At 39.9% G+C, this 18332-nt stretch overlaps 1 protein-coding gene across 1 annotated transcript in view; it reads left to right on the top strand.

Moving 5' to 3' along the window:
* LOC104985211 (CUB and sushi domain-containing protein 1) overlaps window positions 1-18332 on the top strand; it is a 559353-nt gene that overhangs the window by 232762 nt on the left and 308259 nt on the right. Inside the window, exons 20-23 of the mRNA XM_010835275.1 lie at window positions 5060-5254; window positions 8931-9047; window positions 11081-11194; window positions 11509-11604. Of these exons, the coding sequence (XP_010833577.1) occupies window positions 5060-5254; window positions 8931-9047; window positions 11081-11194; window positions 11509-11604 (522 nt within the window). The remainder of the gene's footprint in view (window positions 1-5059; window positions 5255-8930; window positions 9048-11080; window positions 11195-11508; window positions 11605-18332) is intronic.

Raw genomic sequence — 18332 nt, 5'->3', positions numbered from 1 at the left:
AAGAAAGCTGAGTGACGAAGAATTGATGCTTTTGAACTGTGGTGTTAGAGAAGACTCTTGAGAGTCCCTTGGACTTCAAGGAGATCCAACCAGTCTATTCTAAAGGAGATATGTCCTGGGTGTTCTTTGGAAGGAATGATGCTAAAGCTGAAACTCCAGTACTTTGGCCACCTCATGTGAAGAGTTGACTCATTGGAAAAGACTCTGATGCTGGGAGGGATTGTGGGCAGGAGGAGAAGGGGACGACAGAGGATGAGATGGTTGGATGGTGTCACCGACTCGATGGACATGAATTTGAATGAACTCCGGGAGTTGGTGATGGACAGGGAGGCCTGGTGTGCTGCAATTCATGGGGTTGCAAAGAGTCTGACATGACTGAGCAACTGAACTGAACTGAGCTGAGCTAAATTCACCCATTCCAGTCCATTTTAGTTCGCTGAGTCCTAAAATGTCAACGTTCGCTCTTGCCATCTCCCATTTGACCACTTCCAATTTGCCTTGATTCATGGACCTAACATTCCAAGTTCCTATGCAATATTGTTCTTTATAGCATTGGGCTTTACTTTTATCACCAGTCACATTCACAACTAGGTGTTGTTTTTGCTTTGTCTGTGTCTCTTCATTCTTCCTGGAGTTATTTCTCCACTGATCTCCAGTAGCATATTGGGCACCTACTGACCTGGGGAGTTCATATTTCAGTACCCTATCTTTTTGCCTTTTCATACTGTTCATGAGGCATGTGTTTGAGTAAATCCGAGAGTTGGTGATGAACAGGGAGGCCTGGCGTGCTGTAGTCCATGGGGGTCACAAAGAGTTGTGCACTACTGAGCAACTGAGCTGAACTGAACTGAAGTGTAATCTAAAAAATAATATAAATTAATGTATAAGCAAATCAGAAACAGCCTCACAGACATAGGAAACAAACTTGTGGTTACCAAATGGGAAAAGGAAGAGGGGAGAGACCAACTAGGGGTACAGGATTAACTAACTACTACTTCCCCGCTGGCTCAGAGAGTAAAGAATCTGCCTGCAGTGCAGGAGACCTGGGTTCAATTCCTGTGTCGGGAAGATCCTCTGGAGAAGGAAATGGCAACCCACTCCAGTATTCTTGCCTGGAAAATCCCATGGACAGAGGAGCCTGGCAGGCTATTGTACATGGAGTCACAAAGAGTTGGACATGACTGAGTGACTAACACATGCACATGTATAAAAGTAGATAAGCAGCAAGGACATTTGTTACAGCACAGGGAATTAGCCACTATTTTGTTGACATTCAGCTGCTAAGTGGTATCTGACTCTGCAACCCCACGGGTTGCAGCAGAGCAGACTCCTCTGTCCTTCACTATCTCCAGGAGTTCGCTCAAACTCATGTCCGTTTAGTTGGGATGCCATCCAACCATCTCATCCTCTGTTGTTCACAGCACAGGAAATTGAAGCCATTATTTTGTAATAACTTATGATGGAATACAATCTGCAAAAATAGTGAAGCACCATACTGTTGGTACACCTGAAACTAATATAATATTGTAAATCAACTGTACTTCAAGGGAAAAAAAAAAAAGACTGCATTTGTCATTGGTCAGGGAAGCAGAGAGCAGACACAGTGCTTGGACTTGACCCAAAGGAGCCTTGGGGCAGTCCTGCCAGTGTCCCCAGAGACCCCGCAGAGTCCATCGACATGGCTCTAGGGCAGGAGTTCTGGGAAGCGTCCTTAAGCAGAACTGACAGGAACTGTGTAATGAAGTCATCTCCTTAGAAATTGTGACAAATTATAAGCAGAGAAAGTACCGTGATTTATCACCAAACATCCTGAACTGACAACTGAGTAAATGGAACCAATTCGATGCAGTTCATTTGGAGAAATGAAGAAAAACTGGCCTCAGAGCTCTCCATTAGCAACATGGAGCAGAAAATGAGGGTGTGTTATTTAACTAAACATACCCTAAACCAACAGACATTTATAACAAAAAAATTATCAAAAAGGCTGACCGGGCATCAGACACGCATTTTTTTCTCTGTTATTTTATAGGAGAAAAATGTATACCCTAGACCAGTGCTTGTATTTATTAGATGCTGGGTATGTTCTCCTGGAAGGAAGTGGATGGAAAGATTATTCTGGTGACCACAGTTTTGCTTATTCATCCCTTATTTGATTAAAATAAATGATCTGTGCTCTGTGGGATTTGAGGAAGCTACAAAGAATTATCAGAATGTCCCCTGCTCCTTGAACAAATCAGTTTTTAATGAAGTGATTAGAGAGCATGGGTCCCAACAGAGTTCACAGCTCTTGCTGTGAGACTCTAACCAGAGCAAACTAGAAGACCTAGAGGGGTTTCCAAAATGTATAGATATGATATATTATGTATGATAATTGAAATATTATGCATGGCATATGATATGTATGATGTATGATAATGTTCAATATGTTATGTATGCTAATATAGTATATATGGCATATGATGCATATTGTAATGTTTAATATGTGTGATAATATAGTACACATGATAATGAGGTATGATATGTGATAATTGTTATATTATCTATGATATATATGATTATATAGCACATGTGATACTCATGATAATATAATATTTATATATTTATGTTGTGCTTTTAACAAAAGTATGTAAATAATATATTCTAATAGTTGATTATAATAGATTGGGACAACATTGCCAAAGAGATCTCTGTTTGGCTGATGTTGATACAGAGACAATTAAAACTATACTGAGAAGTATTGAATAAATGCAGCCTAACAGGCCTCTTCTCTGTCCTGCAGAACTTCACAAAGTTTGTGCCTTTTCCCTCTTCTGCTGATGTAAACCATTCCTCAGATGATTCAAGATGTGGTTTTCAGAGCTCATTTCGTCTTCACTCTTTACTAGCTCCCCTGCCACAATCTCCCAGGAGCATCCTCTAGCACCAATGTGTGGATTTACTCACTCCAGTGAGTTTGCCAGGTGGCACAGTGATCAAGAACCCTCCTGCCAATGCAGGAGATGCAAGAGAGGGGAGTCTCTTTGAGCCCTGAGTCAGGAAGATTCCCTGGAGAAAGAAATGGCAACCTACTCCATCGTTCTTGCCTGGAGAATTCCATGGACAGAGGAGCCTGGTGGGCTACAGTCCATGAGGTTGCAAGGAGTCAGATGTGACTAAACACTCATACACAGTAAGCAGATACTCAGTGAGGGAAAATGTTTAAAAGGGAACATAATCCATATTGATCACAACTCCCCATAAAGGTAAAATGAAAGCCTTGCATTTATACTCTCCAGAAATCCTTTATGTGTGTGCTTAGCCCTGGGGGATAGGTTGTCAAAAAAATGAAAAGAGCTGAAACATATTTATTTGATGCACTCAAGTTATCCTTGAGCCTATATTTGTATTATTAATGTTAACCCCATTCCACATACACACTCACACATATTCATAACAAACAGCATTTTCTTAACTGTAACCCCCCCCAAAAAAGAAAAACATTTCAGTGTAACATCTATATTGATCACCCAAAAAGCTGTAAAATTCCATTCCAGAGGTTTCTGATGTTACAAGGGGCTTTGCTGATGGAGTGAACAAAGTTTAAAAGCACAAACAGAAAGCAATTCAAATGGTGGAATTATATGCAACAGAAGGAGATATAGATACATGATTTAGAGATATTTGGAAGGTCTGCAAAAATAGAACATTTACAATATTAAAGCTACCAAGACACAAGCTACAAGACACAGCTACAAGACTGTGTGAGAGAAAGAAGACAGCTTTGTACTTACATTTGGAAGAAGATAGGTTTTTAGCCTTAGAAGAAAAGCTATGACACACCTACCTAGAAAGTGTATTAAAAAGCAGAGACATCATTTTGCCGACACAGGTTCATCTAGTCAAAGCTATGGTTTTTCCAATAGTCATGTATGGATGTGAGAGTTGGACCATAAAGCAGGCTGAGTGCTGAATGATTGATGTTTTGCAATCATGGTGCTGGAGAAGACTCTTGAGAGTCCCCAGGGCAGCAAGAAGATCAAACCAGTCAATTCTAAAGGAAATCAACCCTGAATATTCGCTGAAAGGACTGATGCTGAAGCTGAAGCTCAAAACTTTGGCCACCTGATGCAAAGAGCCAACTCATTGGAAAAAACCCTGATGCTGGGAAAGATTGAAGGCAAGAGGAAAAGGGGATGGCAAAGGATGAGATGGTTGAATGGCATCACCGACTCAATGGACAGGAATTTGAGCAAACTCTGGGAAATGGTGAAGGATAAGGAAACCTGAAATGCTGTAGTCCATGGGGTCACAAAGAGTCAGATATGACTGAGTGACTAAACAACAAGGTTTTTAGCAAATGTGTCCTTTAGTGGTCCTATAACTGGACAGGACTTTGCAGGGAATTTTTTGTGAAAGTTATTTAGCCTATCTTGAGCTTCATATTCTCAAAATGTAAAACAGTGCCCAGATCATCCTCATGTCACAGAAATGGGTGAACATTTGAATGAAACATGCAAGATATCCAGCTCAATGCCTGATACATGATCCACCCCCACTTCCTTGCAGCAGGTACTGCAATTAGAATGGAACTGTCTTGGGTAATTATTACATTCAAGGCACAGGGCCTGGCCCTTATGGACCAGGAAACATGTTTTCCAGCTAAATTTGGCATCCTTGATTCAGTGAGGGTAGTACAAGATCAGAACTTCCTTCCTTGATCATCTTCCCAGCATAAAAAAAATCACCCTTAACTCACATGAATTAAGCCAGACTCCTTTTGAGAAGCCAATTCTCCCATCTCTTCCTAAAATGTGGTGTGATTTCATTTTACTATGAATAAAGTATAAAAGTCAGGAAATCAACCGCAACAGGAATTCTGCAGTTTGTTGTCATTTGAAAAATGAGAAATGTAATTTTATCAAAGGAGTTTTTTTTCTGTTTTTCTATGATAATCATTGACTTGAACATTAACAACTTGGTCATGAGTCAATCAATTTTTTTTTTAGCATTTTTCCTTTGCTGGACACTTAAAGAAATAAAATCCCTGCTCTCATGGAGTTTGCATTCATTTCTCCCACAGAGAAACCACGGGAAGCCTGTTTTGACCCTGGAAACATAATGAATGGGACAAGGATTGGGACCGACTTCAAGCTCGGCTCAACTGTCACATACCAGTGTGACTCTGGCTACAAGATCGCTGACCCGTCTTCCATCACGTGTGTGATTGGAGGGGACGGAAAGCCCGCGTGGAACCGGGTCTTGCCCTCCTGCAATGGTATGTACCGACATGTGGGGCCAAAGCTGCCTTCAGGGATAACTTCCCTCTGGAACTCGGACCCTCATTTGGAAGAGGGTCTGCACATCAGTCCTCTACCCCTATCAGTGGGGTGACCCCACAGAGCAACGTGGGATAAGGATTTGGACTTCCTTGACCGTTTAATTTAATTTTTCAGGGTTCTGGGAGGAGAGTATTTTTCTTTCACTTAGATAGTTGGGCATTTCCAACTGTGAAAACTGTGCACTGTATTAAATTCAAACATACTTTGAACTTATGAGGGATGATAATAAATTCTCTAGCCACAGACTCAATGAAAAAACAAAAAGAGGTCACGTTTAGGCAATAGATAAATAATCTAATTTAAATTAAAAGTTTTTTTCCATATCTGAAGACCCATCAAGCACAGTTTCTGGTAACTAGTCATCATATCTATGTGCATAAAACATCAAAGAATGATTTTCTTTATTTATTTAAATTTAAATAAAACTTAAGAATTCCAAATCATTAAGCAGAAATGACCTCTCCCATATTTTATTTTGGATAGCTCATGAAGAACAGCGCATTTGTGCTGAATTAATATCTGTGAATTACTCAGATCACCAATTAAGCTAAGTGAATGTTGCTATATTTTAAACATCTTCATAGTTTGTATATTAAAGGACATATTTTGGACTAGTTTGTTTTAAAGGCATGACATAATTTTTCTTTCTGTCGCCTACAGTTCTTTTTCATTGAGGTTTCCTACTGAGTTAGAACAGAAATGGAAACACCCTCGAGTCCCTTGCATGGGTCAAAATGGCTTCTGTTTATGTTGGTTTGGGTTTACATATATTCCAATTAACCAAATGGATGAGTTAGCTTCTTGTTACCATCTGCAGTGAATGCTGTTGCATGTCCTTATTCATTTAGGAAATGGTCTGTTTAATACATTAATTACCAAAGAGCAAGAGCATATTTATTTTCCTATTATTATCATAATAATATAAAAGAATTTCTAGCATAAGAAAAGTGATTCCTATTTCTCAGATTAACACAATAACATGGGCAGAATAATTATTACTAATTAAACAAGAACTCTCTGTATATTTTTCTCAATTATACCAATGTTTGGTTGCTTTGAGTGTATCATGCAGTTTTGGTGCTTATCTTCAAATCTGGGGAAGAATGTATAAGCACAGTGCAATTTATCAAGGTAGCAGAGGACCTAAAATGCCACGTCTGTTTTCTTTCATTTCATCCTTTTTAGTTTTCATTGTTTCCTATTATCATAAAGTAATATTCTTTTATCCTATTTGTGAACAAATAAATCTTTGGAGAAATACTGGAAGACTCCTTCTATCAGTTTAGATGTATCACTTAATTTTTTAAGAAATCAGCCATACAAATTCAACCATGTTATTTCTGAAATATATATATATTTAAATAAATATATAAATATTTTATATAAATGTAAATATATGTTATAAATATAACAAATAAATATTTATATAATATATATATTTCAGACTGGTGGGCTGCAGTCCACAGGGTCTCAGAAAGTCAGATATGACTGAGCAACTAAGCACAACAGTTGCACTTGAACAAATATATCAGAAGATATGATTCCTGATTGATAAGATTTCTGTGTGATCATTTGGTCATCCAAATATTAACCCAGTAAAGATTTATTTCCACTTATCATTTATGCTTGTTGCTTAAAATTCAAAATGGTTTAACTTTTTCTTACAGAAAATGGATATTTGTAAAAAGATCTGCTTGAATTTTATATGTCTAAAATAGAATACATTTCTGTCCTTCATTTGTATTTATCTTTAAAAATTTGAACTTTGAGTGTTTAAGAAAATTTATGTGTATGTATAAATATAAATGTATATACACATATATATATATATGTATTTTAGAAATAATGTGGTAGAATTTGTATGGTTGATTTTTTAAAAATTAAGTGATCCATTTCAACTGGTAGGAGTCTTCGAGCATTTCACTGAAAACCTTGGGCTTTGAAGTTTATCATAGAGAATTTCCTCCATCTAAACTAAAAACACTTTTTTTTTCTATTTAAGGTTGTTAAAAAAAGAAGTCATGGCAATTGTTTGAGTGATAAAATTGCTCTGAGTTAAGACATTAGCATGAAGGCTGCTCTTAGTTCAGTTAAGTGAAATCTCTACTAGTGTGAAGCTGTCAGGTGTCTAAGCTGTCCTCGTGGACTTTCCAGAGCTTGACTTCTCTTTCCAGGCGCATAGAGCAGGCCTTGGGATATCTGCGGTCATCAGTGATGCGCTTTAACGCCAGCATCAACTTCTGAGGAGCTTTATTCATCCTGGCCATCCATTAGGACTTAACAGTGTGCTAATCAAAAGATTAAGCACGTTATCTCTGATTTCTATCCTTTTTAATGCTTGAAAACTGTCACACTGAGAAGAAATAAGCTATAGAAATACAAACTTTCCCACAGACTGAAAATAATTATGAATCCAGATCACAGAAGGTGTACCCAGGATAAGGAGGCATGAAGTCCACAGTGGCACCCCACTCCAGTACTCTTGCCTGGAAAATCCCATGGACGGAGGAGCCTGGTAGGCTGCAGTCCATGGGGTCACTAAAAGTCAGACACGACTGAGTGACTTGACTTTCGCTTTTCACTTTCCTGCATTGGAGAAGGAAATGGCAACCCACTCCAGTGTTCTTGCCTGGAGAATCCCAGGGACGGGGGAGCCTGGTGGACTGCCATCTGTGGGGTCGCACAGAGTCGGACATGACTGAAGTGACTTAGCAGCAGTAAGCAGCAGTCAGGCCACAGAGGGTACAATCAGTATCACCTCAGTGGTACATAGTATTCTAAACAGATGAGTAGACATGGACCTCTTTTTAAGTAAAAACAGGAGAAATTGAAGGACTTGCAATTTAATCCAAAAACTGGGTCTTTCAAAACTGGAATTTAATTGGATGTCTACTTTAAGATGCTTAGTGATAGTATTTTGAATACCCAGGCTACAATTTTTTCTATTTTCTTAGCAAGTGCAATGCTGAGAGTAAAGATGATCAGAGGGAAAATAAACACACAGAATGTCTCTCACTGAGTTGTGCATGTAGCACCACATCAGTGTACCTGCCTTAACTTTCTACTTTTGTGTTCCTTCAGCTTTCAGTGGGACTTACAAGAAGAAACCCCAGATACACTAGTAACTATACCTGTCACTCTTGAGCTGAATCTATGATGAAAAGATAGACTAAAAAATGATTATTTTTCTTTTAGTCTCATAGTAATTAGACAATTAGAAAATGGAAATAATCTTTGTATCACTTAAGTTAATATGGTGTTTGAGATCAACTGGAAAATTCTAGTGAGACTTCTGAAGTAAATTAAGAATTTGTCTTTATTCGATCTGTTCCTACTCTCATGAGAACTGTTTTCATTATTATTTTAGCGTGTCTGAGAACGTTCTTAAAAATAATATTAGGTCCTCCTCTTGAGTTACTTTTATTCTCGCTTGTTCAATCTTTGCTTTTCTTCTTATTTCACTTTTGATGGAGATTAAAATCAATTTTTGACCATGATACTTTGTTAGGTCTTTGAATATTCATGTTGACTGCACAATGCTCTCATTTTTAGGTCCCTGTCACCTGCCATGTGGTTACACACAGCACATAATTCTCGGTTGATCTCTTTCAGCCCCCTGCGGAGGCCAGTACACGGGATCAGAGGGGGTGGTCTTGTCACCCAATTACCCTCACAACTATACCGCCGGTCAGATCTGCCTCTATTCAATAACGGTACCAAAGGAATTTGGTAAGGTTTTCTTCTTATTTTCAATTCACTGTCATATCTCTTTCTGTGATAATATTTCCATCATTTTATAAACAAAAACATCAGCCCTTGATTTAATGAAATAATATAAAAGAAGATGATGTGTGACAGGTTTCCAAGGGTGTCTCATACAAGATCCACTGCAGGTCTTTATCAGTGTGATGTAAAATGCTTAAGCTTCCTTCTCGGATTCCGATCCAGAATAAGCAGAATAATTTTGGCTTTGTTCTTGTCTTTGTTAGGAAGCATTTTCTCTTTCGGTTGTTTGTGTGTGAGGAAGATATTTCCTCACATGTGGGCCAGGGGAACCCGATCAGTCTGTGAGATTCTGGCATGTATATTTGGTTATTGATTATTCTGGAAATCACTGGGTCAGTGAACCCACTTTTGAGTGACTGCAGATGTAAAAGCAGGCAGTGCCCTGTCTGATCCCTCCAAATCTGACATCCCAAGTTTCCTTCCTGAACTTGGCTTCCAGCCTGAGCCACTTTTCTGGGACGGCTTCATGTCTAGATGGCCCTATGCTGACAGGCTCCTGGAGGCTCCCTCAACGTCTCCTCTCTTACTGTAGACCGGGAAGATACCTCTGTGTTGGATTCTTTCCTGGAGTCAGAAGAGAATAGCTTTTATAATTTTATGGAATAGTTCCTTTCTCCCAACAGTAAAAGTAAAAACCTAACATACTCTATTATTTTTTTTCTTTACACCCAAAATAGCAGCCAACCACTCATAGAAATAAAACTGACAAAAATTCTAAGGTTCCATTCTGTTTGAGGGCAAACATTTTAAAAACACAATTATGTGATGAGAAAGTTAATTGCTGCTCAAGAAACTTGCATATGGGAGACAGATTATTTCTATGAACTTCTTTTATATTAATCACAGGCTTCTAAAAATCTAATAAAAACCTCCTCCAAGGACTTACTTCAGCCTCTGGTAGTTTAGATCACCTCATGAACAGTGCAAGGAAGCATACTCAGAATCTTAAGCTCCTTCTTTCAGGCAGTTCTCAAGGGTGACTGAGTTTCCAGGCAAGGCTTCCCTTGTGTCATCTTGCTGTGTTAAGAAAATCAGGTGTCTGACACTTAGAAGGTGATGGATGTGATCACAGAAACCAGGGTGGAGGGACCAGACTCCCAAGAAGGTCCACTGACTCTGTCAGTAAGTGGAAAATGGAGAATACCAATTTAATTTAAAAACTGAAAAACTGGCTTCAAAATATTTATTTTGTTATAAAAAATGAACAGTGAAACTTACTGGATTTCCACTCTTGAGGATGACCAATGCCTCTAAAATCCTGTGTTTGTTGTTGTTGTTGAGTCCCTGAGTCGTGCCCAGTTCTTTGTGACCCCTTGGACTGCAGCACACCAGGCTCCCCAGTCCTTCACTGTCCCCCAGGGTTTGCTCAGATTCATGTCCATTAAATCGATGATGCCATCCAACCATCTCATCCTTTGTTGTCCCCTTCTCCTCCTGCCCTCAATCTTTTCCAGCATCAGGGTCTTTTCGAATGAGTTGGCCCTTGGAATCAGGTAGCCAAAATACTGGAGCTTCAGCTTTAGCATCCATCCTTCCAATGAATATTCAGGGTTGATTTCCTTTAGGACTGACTGGTTGATATCTCTGCTGTCCAAGGGACTCTCAAGAGACTTCTTCTGTACTGCAGTTTGAAGGCATTAATTCTTTAGCTCTCAGCCTTCTTTATGGTCCAGCTCTCACATCTGTACATGACTACTGGAAAAAACACAGCTTTCACTATATGGACCTTTGTCAGCAAAGCAACATTTCTGCTTTTTAATATGCTGTCTAGGTTTGTCGTAGCTCTCCTTCCAAGGAGCAAACGTCTTTTAATTTCATGGCTGCAGTCACTGCCTGTAGTGATTTTGGAGCCCAAGAAAATAAAGTCTGTCATTGCTTCCACTTTTTCCCATCTATTTTCCATGAAGTGATGGGACCTCATTCATTTCTTTATTTTTAAAAAAACATTTTGTGCCAACCCACCCCTTCATTTTCAGTGGTGTTTGGGCAGTTCGCCTATTTCCAGACGGCGCTGAATGACCTGGCAGAGCTGTTTGATGGGACGCACCCACAGGCCAGACTGCTCAGCTCACTCTCGGGGTCTCACTCAGGTAAACCTTCAGTGAGCTCTTTCATTCTAGTCACACAGCCAGGAGAATTAATATTAAGCTTGTCTATTTTTATTTTATTTTGTGGAGGAAAAATTTAATCATCTTTGAATTTGCTTGCTTGCTTAGTAAAATCTTATTTTCAATGTAAAATTTCAAATGCATTGTTATCCCACATATAAAACCACTTGACTTTATCATTTTTTTTCCTGAGAACACAGAAAATTTAATACCTATCTCAGAAGAAAATAAAAATATCAGAAAATAAACACTCTGTTGTTTTCTGTCCTATAGATGATCTCTGATTTTCCCTCCAGGTGAGACATTGCCTTTGGCCACATCCAACCAGATTCTGCTGCGATTCAGCGCAAAGAGCGGGGCTCCAGCGCGGGGTTTTCACTTCGTGTATCAAGGTGCGTCTCTGCCCTCTTTGCCCTCCTCCCACACCACACGTACCACTGGTTTCAGCACCAAAAACATGACTTGTACTTTATTTAATAATTGAGAGTTTGAGGGTATCTGTATAATTATAATAACATTATTTGATAAAAATATTAAAGTTTTTTCTTTTGAAAATTAAATATGATATTTCTAAGACAAAGATACAATTGTTCTTCATTTATTTGACAGGTTCAGGGAACAAATATTTATGAGATTACCTTAGTATATCCCTCCATAATTTGCAAAATAATTTCAATATTATAACATTTAACCTAATTAAGTAAAATATTTCATAATAGATTTTAGTAACCATCTTAATGAAATATACTTAAAGCACATTGTGTGATTCCAAACCTTGCTGTAAAACTAATTGAAAATGAAATGTAATAAAATCAAACTAAACCCAAAATACCATCCATGTTTCTATCACCGGAGGTACCTATTTTATTTTGCTTAAGTTCTAACTTTAGGCACAGTCACATCTTTATATTTATTTTTGAACTTGGAGCTTATTCAAAATTCTTGAAATTGCTCAAAGGTTCTGGACCGTGAAGATTTCTTTCCTGTTTCTAGTTCACCTTTGGTTTGCATATCCATTATGTGAATTTGAGACTACACCCCCATGGACTGAAAAGTTTGTCCACTTTCAGAGGCACAGGGAAAGTCTCTAGATCTGAACTGTGATAACTGTCCAACTGAGATCAGACAGAGGTTGTCATTTTCAGAGATACACTAACTTCCTGTTCAAAGTGAGAGGAATACTTAGCGTTTCTAGGTCCCAGTGTTCCTGAAGGCTGGAGCTATTGCAGGCCGCTCTTAAACATTTTCTTCAGCAGAGGAGGAGAATAACTTCCTGGCAAAAATTTCTTTCCTTTAATAAGGATTTATCCAGAAAACATCCTCAACAACATCATGGTTTTCATCAAGTTATAGAGAGTAACAATGTGTCATGTCATTCATAAATCATTTATGATCATCACACACTGAGAAATGCATGGCCTCAAAATATTTCACTATAAAAACCCTTCAGTATTCAGAATAGGATGATTTAAAAGTCACGGAAAGAGTGAGCATGTTTGACAGGTCAGGAGAAGTACCTCTAATCCAGTTTAAGAAGCACTTGCTTGTGTGACAATGCTATTACATTAAAATTAACTGCATTGTTCAGATTGAACTTTTGTTAAAATGTAAATAACTAAACCAGTAATTATGGCCTTTATAGTAGAGGGTCCAATTTAGGCAACTCACTTCTCACCAAATCCTAATTTTCTTTAAATACCTGCTATATTACTTTGCAGAAGCAAATTCACAAACCAAACTAAGTTGGTATGACATCTAAGGAAACTGGGCTACTTGGTTTAAGTACATATTTTTGTCCTGGAAAACTTCAAGTGCCTGGCATTGTCTGCCTCATTAGGGACTTCCTTTAACTTCTTATAAAGATTAGAAAACTGATCAGATTATCAGATAAAATACCTGAGGCACATGATCCTACATCTACCCTGTTTGCAAATGCTATCTTTAGAAGTCATGGTTTTTAAAATGACATTTCTTGGTTTAAAACAACATATTATCATTAATTTACAATTGGATGTGTTCAGTGGCTCAGTTGTGTCCAACTCTTTGATAGCCTTTGTACTGTAGCACACCAGGCTCCTCTGTCCATAGGATTTCCCAGCCAAGAATACTGGAGTGGGTTGCAATTTCCTTCTGCAGGGGGTCTTCCTGACCCAGGGATCATTAAAATGTATGAAATTCAGGAAAGTAGAAAGAAACAAATCCTTTATAGAAGCAATGCATTTTCCTTGTGCTTAAGAATATATAATGACTATAACATGTCCAGTATTTCTTCTAAGATTCCAATGTATCTCCTTTTCTTGCTTTGTTATTGCAATGAGTTTATGCAAAAGTTGATGTCTTTTTATCAAAGCCCAATCCTTTGGAGCTAAAGAATTAGGATCTTGAATGCAATTTATCAATCACTCAGAAGCACATGGGAAAGTTTTCAATCCCTCTTGAAAGTGAAATTGAACATTGCCTTCTGAAAGATAGTAGTGAAGTGGAAGCCTAGAAATTATTACGACTCCATTGTGTAAAAACTTTCTGAATATTGCTTCCATGTGCCACTTACAGCTTCATTCCTCCATAAGTTATTAATGCTTAAAATTGTGCAGGGACTTCCTGACTTCCGTGGCTGTAGGCTATCTAGCCCTTGTTCACAGACAGCCGTGTTGTAAAGAGCTGTTCAGGGTCGCATGAAGAATGGGTGCAGGTGTCAGGCACAGAAAACCTGTACGTAACCCAGGCACGCTCCCTGCCCCTCTGTGTGGCCCTGGTTAATAACATAGAGACATTGCTGGTGAGGATGCTGCTGTCCTTCTGATCTTGTGAAGCAACGGAAGTATGGAGGCTTCTTTATTATTTGTATTTTTTACAGAGTATTGTAACTTTATGTTTTTGTTGTTCTTGTTCAGTTACTAAGTTGTGTCCAACTCTTTGCGAGCCCATGGACTGCAGCTCACCAGGTTCCCCATCCCTCACCATCTTCTGGAGTTTGCTCAAGTTCATGTTCATTGAGTCGGTGAAGCCATACAACCATCTCGTCCTCTCTTGTCCCCTTCTCCTCCTGCCTTCAGTCTTTCCCAGCGTTAGAGTCTTTTCCAGTGAGTCGGCTCTTGGCATCAGGTGGCCAAAGTATTGCAGCGTCAGCTTCAGCATCAGTCCTTCAAATGAATATCCAGGGTTGATTTCCTTTAGGATTGACTGGTTTGAACTCCCTGCTGTCCAAGGGACTCTCAGGAGTCTTCCCCAGCACCACAGTTCCAAAGCATCAGTTCTTAAGTATTCAGCCTTCTTTATTCAGCTCTCACATCTGTACATACCTACTGGAAAAATCATAGTTTTGACTATTGTTGGGTTTTATTTTTTTTTATTATTATTATTTTGCTTCCCATGCTCCTTGCAGGTAGAAGGATACATTCGTAAAGTGAGGCAGGTAAGAGGGTGTTGGAATCTTTCACCACCACAAATTCTCTAAGCTATAGACATGAGCAGACAGCTGTCTTACTGCACCTCTTTTAGGGTTGAAGGAGAAAAAAAAAAAAGAAAACAATGATAGCAATAAAATAAACCTGAAGGCAGGCAAGAATAATTTATCCAAGTAAAGCAGTCTTTCCTTTTTCATTGAATGACAGATGAACATATTCTATTTCTCAAAATCACTCGGTTCTCATAGTTGAAAAATCTGTCCTGACAAGCCAGTACTAGTCTGTGAATTCAAACATACATCACTGAATTATGCACAACACTTTATGCTCAATCTTCTTTGTAAGAAGTATGCGTTTTATAAGCTCTTGATACAACATGTGAATTTCTTAGAACCGGAATACTAACTTACAATTTATGCCATCTTAGAAAAGATGAGGCCTGGGGAAAATCAACTAAAACATGTATCTGCTCGCCTAGAAAGGATGTCAAGCAAAGAAAACCTTAGTCTAGATTCTTCCTCCCAAACTTAGAAAAAGCTTTTCCACTCCCTGTTCCTGTTTTCCCCATGGTCAGAATATTGCCCGTTTTCAGATCATGAAAGTCCCAGAGAATAGCACCCAGTTTCTGCACTGCACAGTCCATGGCCTGAGAAGCCAGTCACGTGTTTACCGCCCTCTGTTCCAGGCAAACCTCATCCCCTTCCACTCGGCCCTGGCTGATCTCAGTTTGCCTCACAGCATTCACTGAAACATGGAGAATAATTGCTTGTTGTTGTCATTGTTGTTCAGTTGCCAAGTCGTGTCACACTCTTTGTGACCCCATGGACTGCAGCACACCAGGCTTCCCTATCCTTCACTTTTTCACGGCCTTTGTTGAAACACATGTCCATTGGGTTAGTGATGCCATCCAACCATCTCATCCTCTGTCGCCCCCTTCTCCTCCTGCCTTCAATCTTTCCCAGCATCAGGGTCTTTTCCAATGAGTCAGCTCTTGGCATCGGGTAGGCAAAGTATTGGAGCTTTAGCTTCAGCATCAGTCCTTCCAATGAATATTCAGGGTTAATTTCCTTTAGGATGGACAGGTTTGATCTCCCTGCTGTCCAAGGGACTCTCAAGAGTCTTCTCCAGGATCACAATTGGAAAGCATCAATTCTTTGGCACTCAGCCTTCTTTATGGTCCAACCCTCACATCCATACATGACTACTAGAATAATTGCTACTGGCATGAAATTTCTCTGTGGTATGGCCTGAAATCTCCAGGTGAGGACATGCCTAGCGGATTGGCTGAAAGGGAGCAGCTGATCAGCATGGCTGGAATTTCCCCACAGATGCCACGGGCACTTCTGATGCTTCAAGATTCTAGGTTTCTCTGCTCCATTTTCTCAGATTCTTAAAACTGGTCTCTTCACTTTTCCAACTTCTTCCTCTAAAATATGTTCTCCATCATTTCACTCAAATGCAGGTATTATTCATTTATTGTTATTTTCCTTAAACATACACAACTCGGAAGTTTGTGAAGAAAAGGTTACTAGTGACATGTTTACAGATGACCCTTGAGGGTGTGTTTCTCCTCATTCGTGAGACCCTGGAAAAACACTGTTGGAGGCCCTTCGACAAGTGTGGAAACTTGGCCACAAGCAATGGTGCTTCTCAAATAGTTCAAGACAAATAGACCAATTAAGATTAGAGATTTCTCCATATTTATAAAAAAAATTGTCAAGAATTGACTGTAGAGTATCATTGTATTTATTTGTTTGTTTCTCCCTCTCATGCTACTGTTGAACTGTAACACAATAAGCAGACACTAAAATATGACAAATATAAGCTGTGAGCAATATGTTTACAATAGAGTATTATATTCTGTGTTGTTTTCAGTTATAGAAAAATATTCTGTAATATCGTTAATTTTCTCATAGTTATTAGACAATATGGAATTTTATTAACTTTTGCCTTCTGAGCAGAAATATTTCAACACAGAATTGAAGCTTAGTTTATTCAAAGCAGTGTTCTGACTTTCATTCTCATAGAAGTGGTTCCAGCAATTTACCCAAATGGTGTCAGTTATTGCTCGGGTTCAATCAAACCCAAGATGCCAGAGTATTAAGAAAAGGACCATAAAGACAGAAAGATTATTTGTAAGCAAAATGTCCCCCTCAGAGGGCTGCACTTTCACAGAAGGTACTCAAGGACAGGAAGATGGGGATCTCGAAGATGATCAACACGAACTGACTCTCAGTGCAGGGACAGAAGCCAATATGCAAACTCCCAAGTGCATACCTGGTGGATCTATTTCTCAGAGTGTCAGTTTGGGGTGACCCACCCCTTTGCCCCTGAAGTGTTTTTCAAACTTGATCTCGTGCCTCCTTTTGTAAACAGGAAAATCGCTTACAGTGATCACTCCCTGCATATCAGTGAATTCTGATCTACAGCCTGGGTGGATGCCTCACTGGAAGGAGGCTCCCTACTGTGCCCAGGGTCAAAGACCATGAGATCCACACACTGGAGAACATGGGACAAGCAGAGAGCTGGGGGGTGGCTGCAGGAGGTAGGCCTGTGCGGTGGAGCTGAAGGTGCTGCCGTGGGCTCAGCGCTGTCAGGGCCCTCTGTGGTGGTGGGCATCTTCATCCGTTCGTGGATGTGGGAGGGACGGAGCAGGGCTGACTGGGATCAGTAGAGGTGGCAGTCCTGTGAATCTGGGGCGGGGGATTTGGAGTCTTTTTGCGGCTCGCACAGTGCTCCCAGGATTGCCTGTGATCACGAATATGCAGTGGCCTCCGAGACTGTGTGTGGTCCACAGAGGGAACCAGCTCTCAGGAAGCCAGCAGCCAGGTGTCAGAGTCAGGGCTAGTCCTCATGTTTCCCACTCCTTCAGCAAGTGACGTCCAGCCAGCTGGAGTGTACTGCCAAGCTTTGCTCTTTGCTGTGTAATCTGTTCTTTTCATTTCCAAACATACAGTTGTAATATTAGACACTGGGAAAGGGTCAGTGCCCCCTCCAGCCCCAAATGGCTCCCTGTTCCCTGCCTCCCACCCTGGAGAATTGCTGGTCCAGTGGGAAGACCCTAGGAAGGAGAAGGTTGGCTGTGCCCTCAGCCACTCCTGTTCCCCTCTATTCCCTCTCAAGTCTTTCCTGACAGGATGAATCCCATAATTATATGTTTTCTTATGGTATATTTTTTTTTCTTAATTTTATTATGGTAACATGAGATTTACCCTCTCATGCTATCCTTTCAATCATTGTTTAAAATGAGCAGTTAGCATTTTGTAAAATTTACAGTGCATGATTCGGCACCTCGGGGCTTCCCAGGAGCCACAGTGGTGAAGAACCTGCCTGTCAATGCAGGAGGCGTGAGAGATGCAGGTTTGATCTCTGGGTTGGCAAGACCCCTGGAGGAGGGCATGGAAACCCACTCCAGTATTCTTGCCTGGAGAATCCCAAGGACAGAGGAACCTGGTGGGCTGTGGTCCATGGGGTAGCAAAGAGTCAGACACAACTTAGCACTCAGGCAATACAGCATTGTTAACTGTTGGCACAGCTTTGTCAGCTGATCTGATCTTTAGAACATGGGCATCTTGAATGTCTGCCGTTGGATGGTAGCTCTGCCTTCCCCGCACCCCTCCCCCCATCTCCTGGCAACCACCATCTGCTCTCTGCTTCTCTAAGTTTGTCTCTTAATTGCTTCCTATCTGTGGAACTATGCAGTATTTGTCCTT

Source organism: Bison bison, unplaced genomic scaffold (genome assembly GCF_000754665.1).
Source record: "Bison bison bison isolate TAMUID 2011002044 unplaced genomic scaffold, Bison_UMD1.0 scf7180017864040, whole genome shotgun sequence".
NCBI lineage: Eukaryota > Metazoa > Chordata > Mammalia > Artiodactyla > Bovidae > Bison > Bison bison.
Note: the sequence above shows the minus strand (reverse complement) of the source record. Positions and strands in the feature narration are given on the sequence as shown.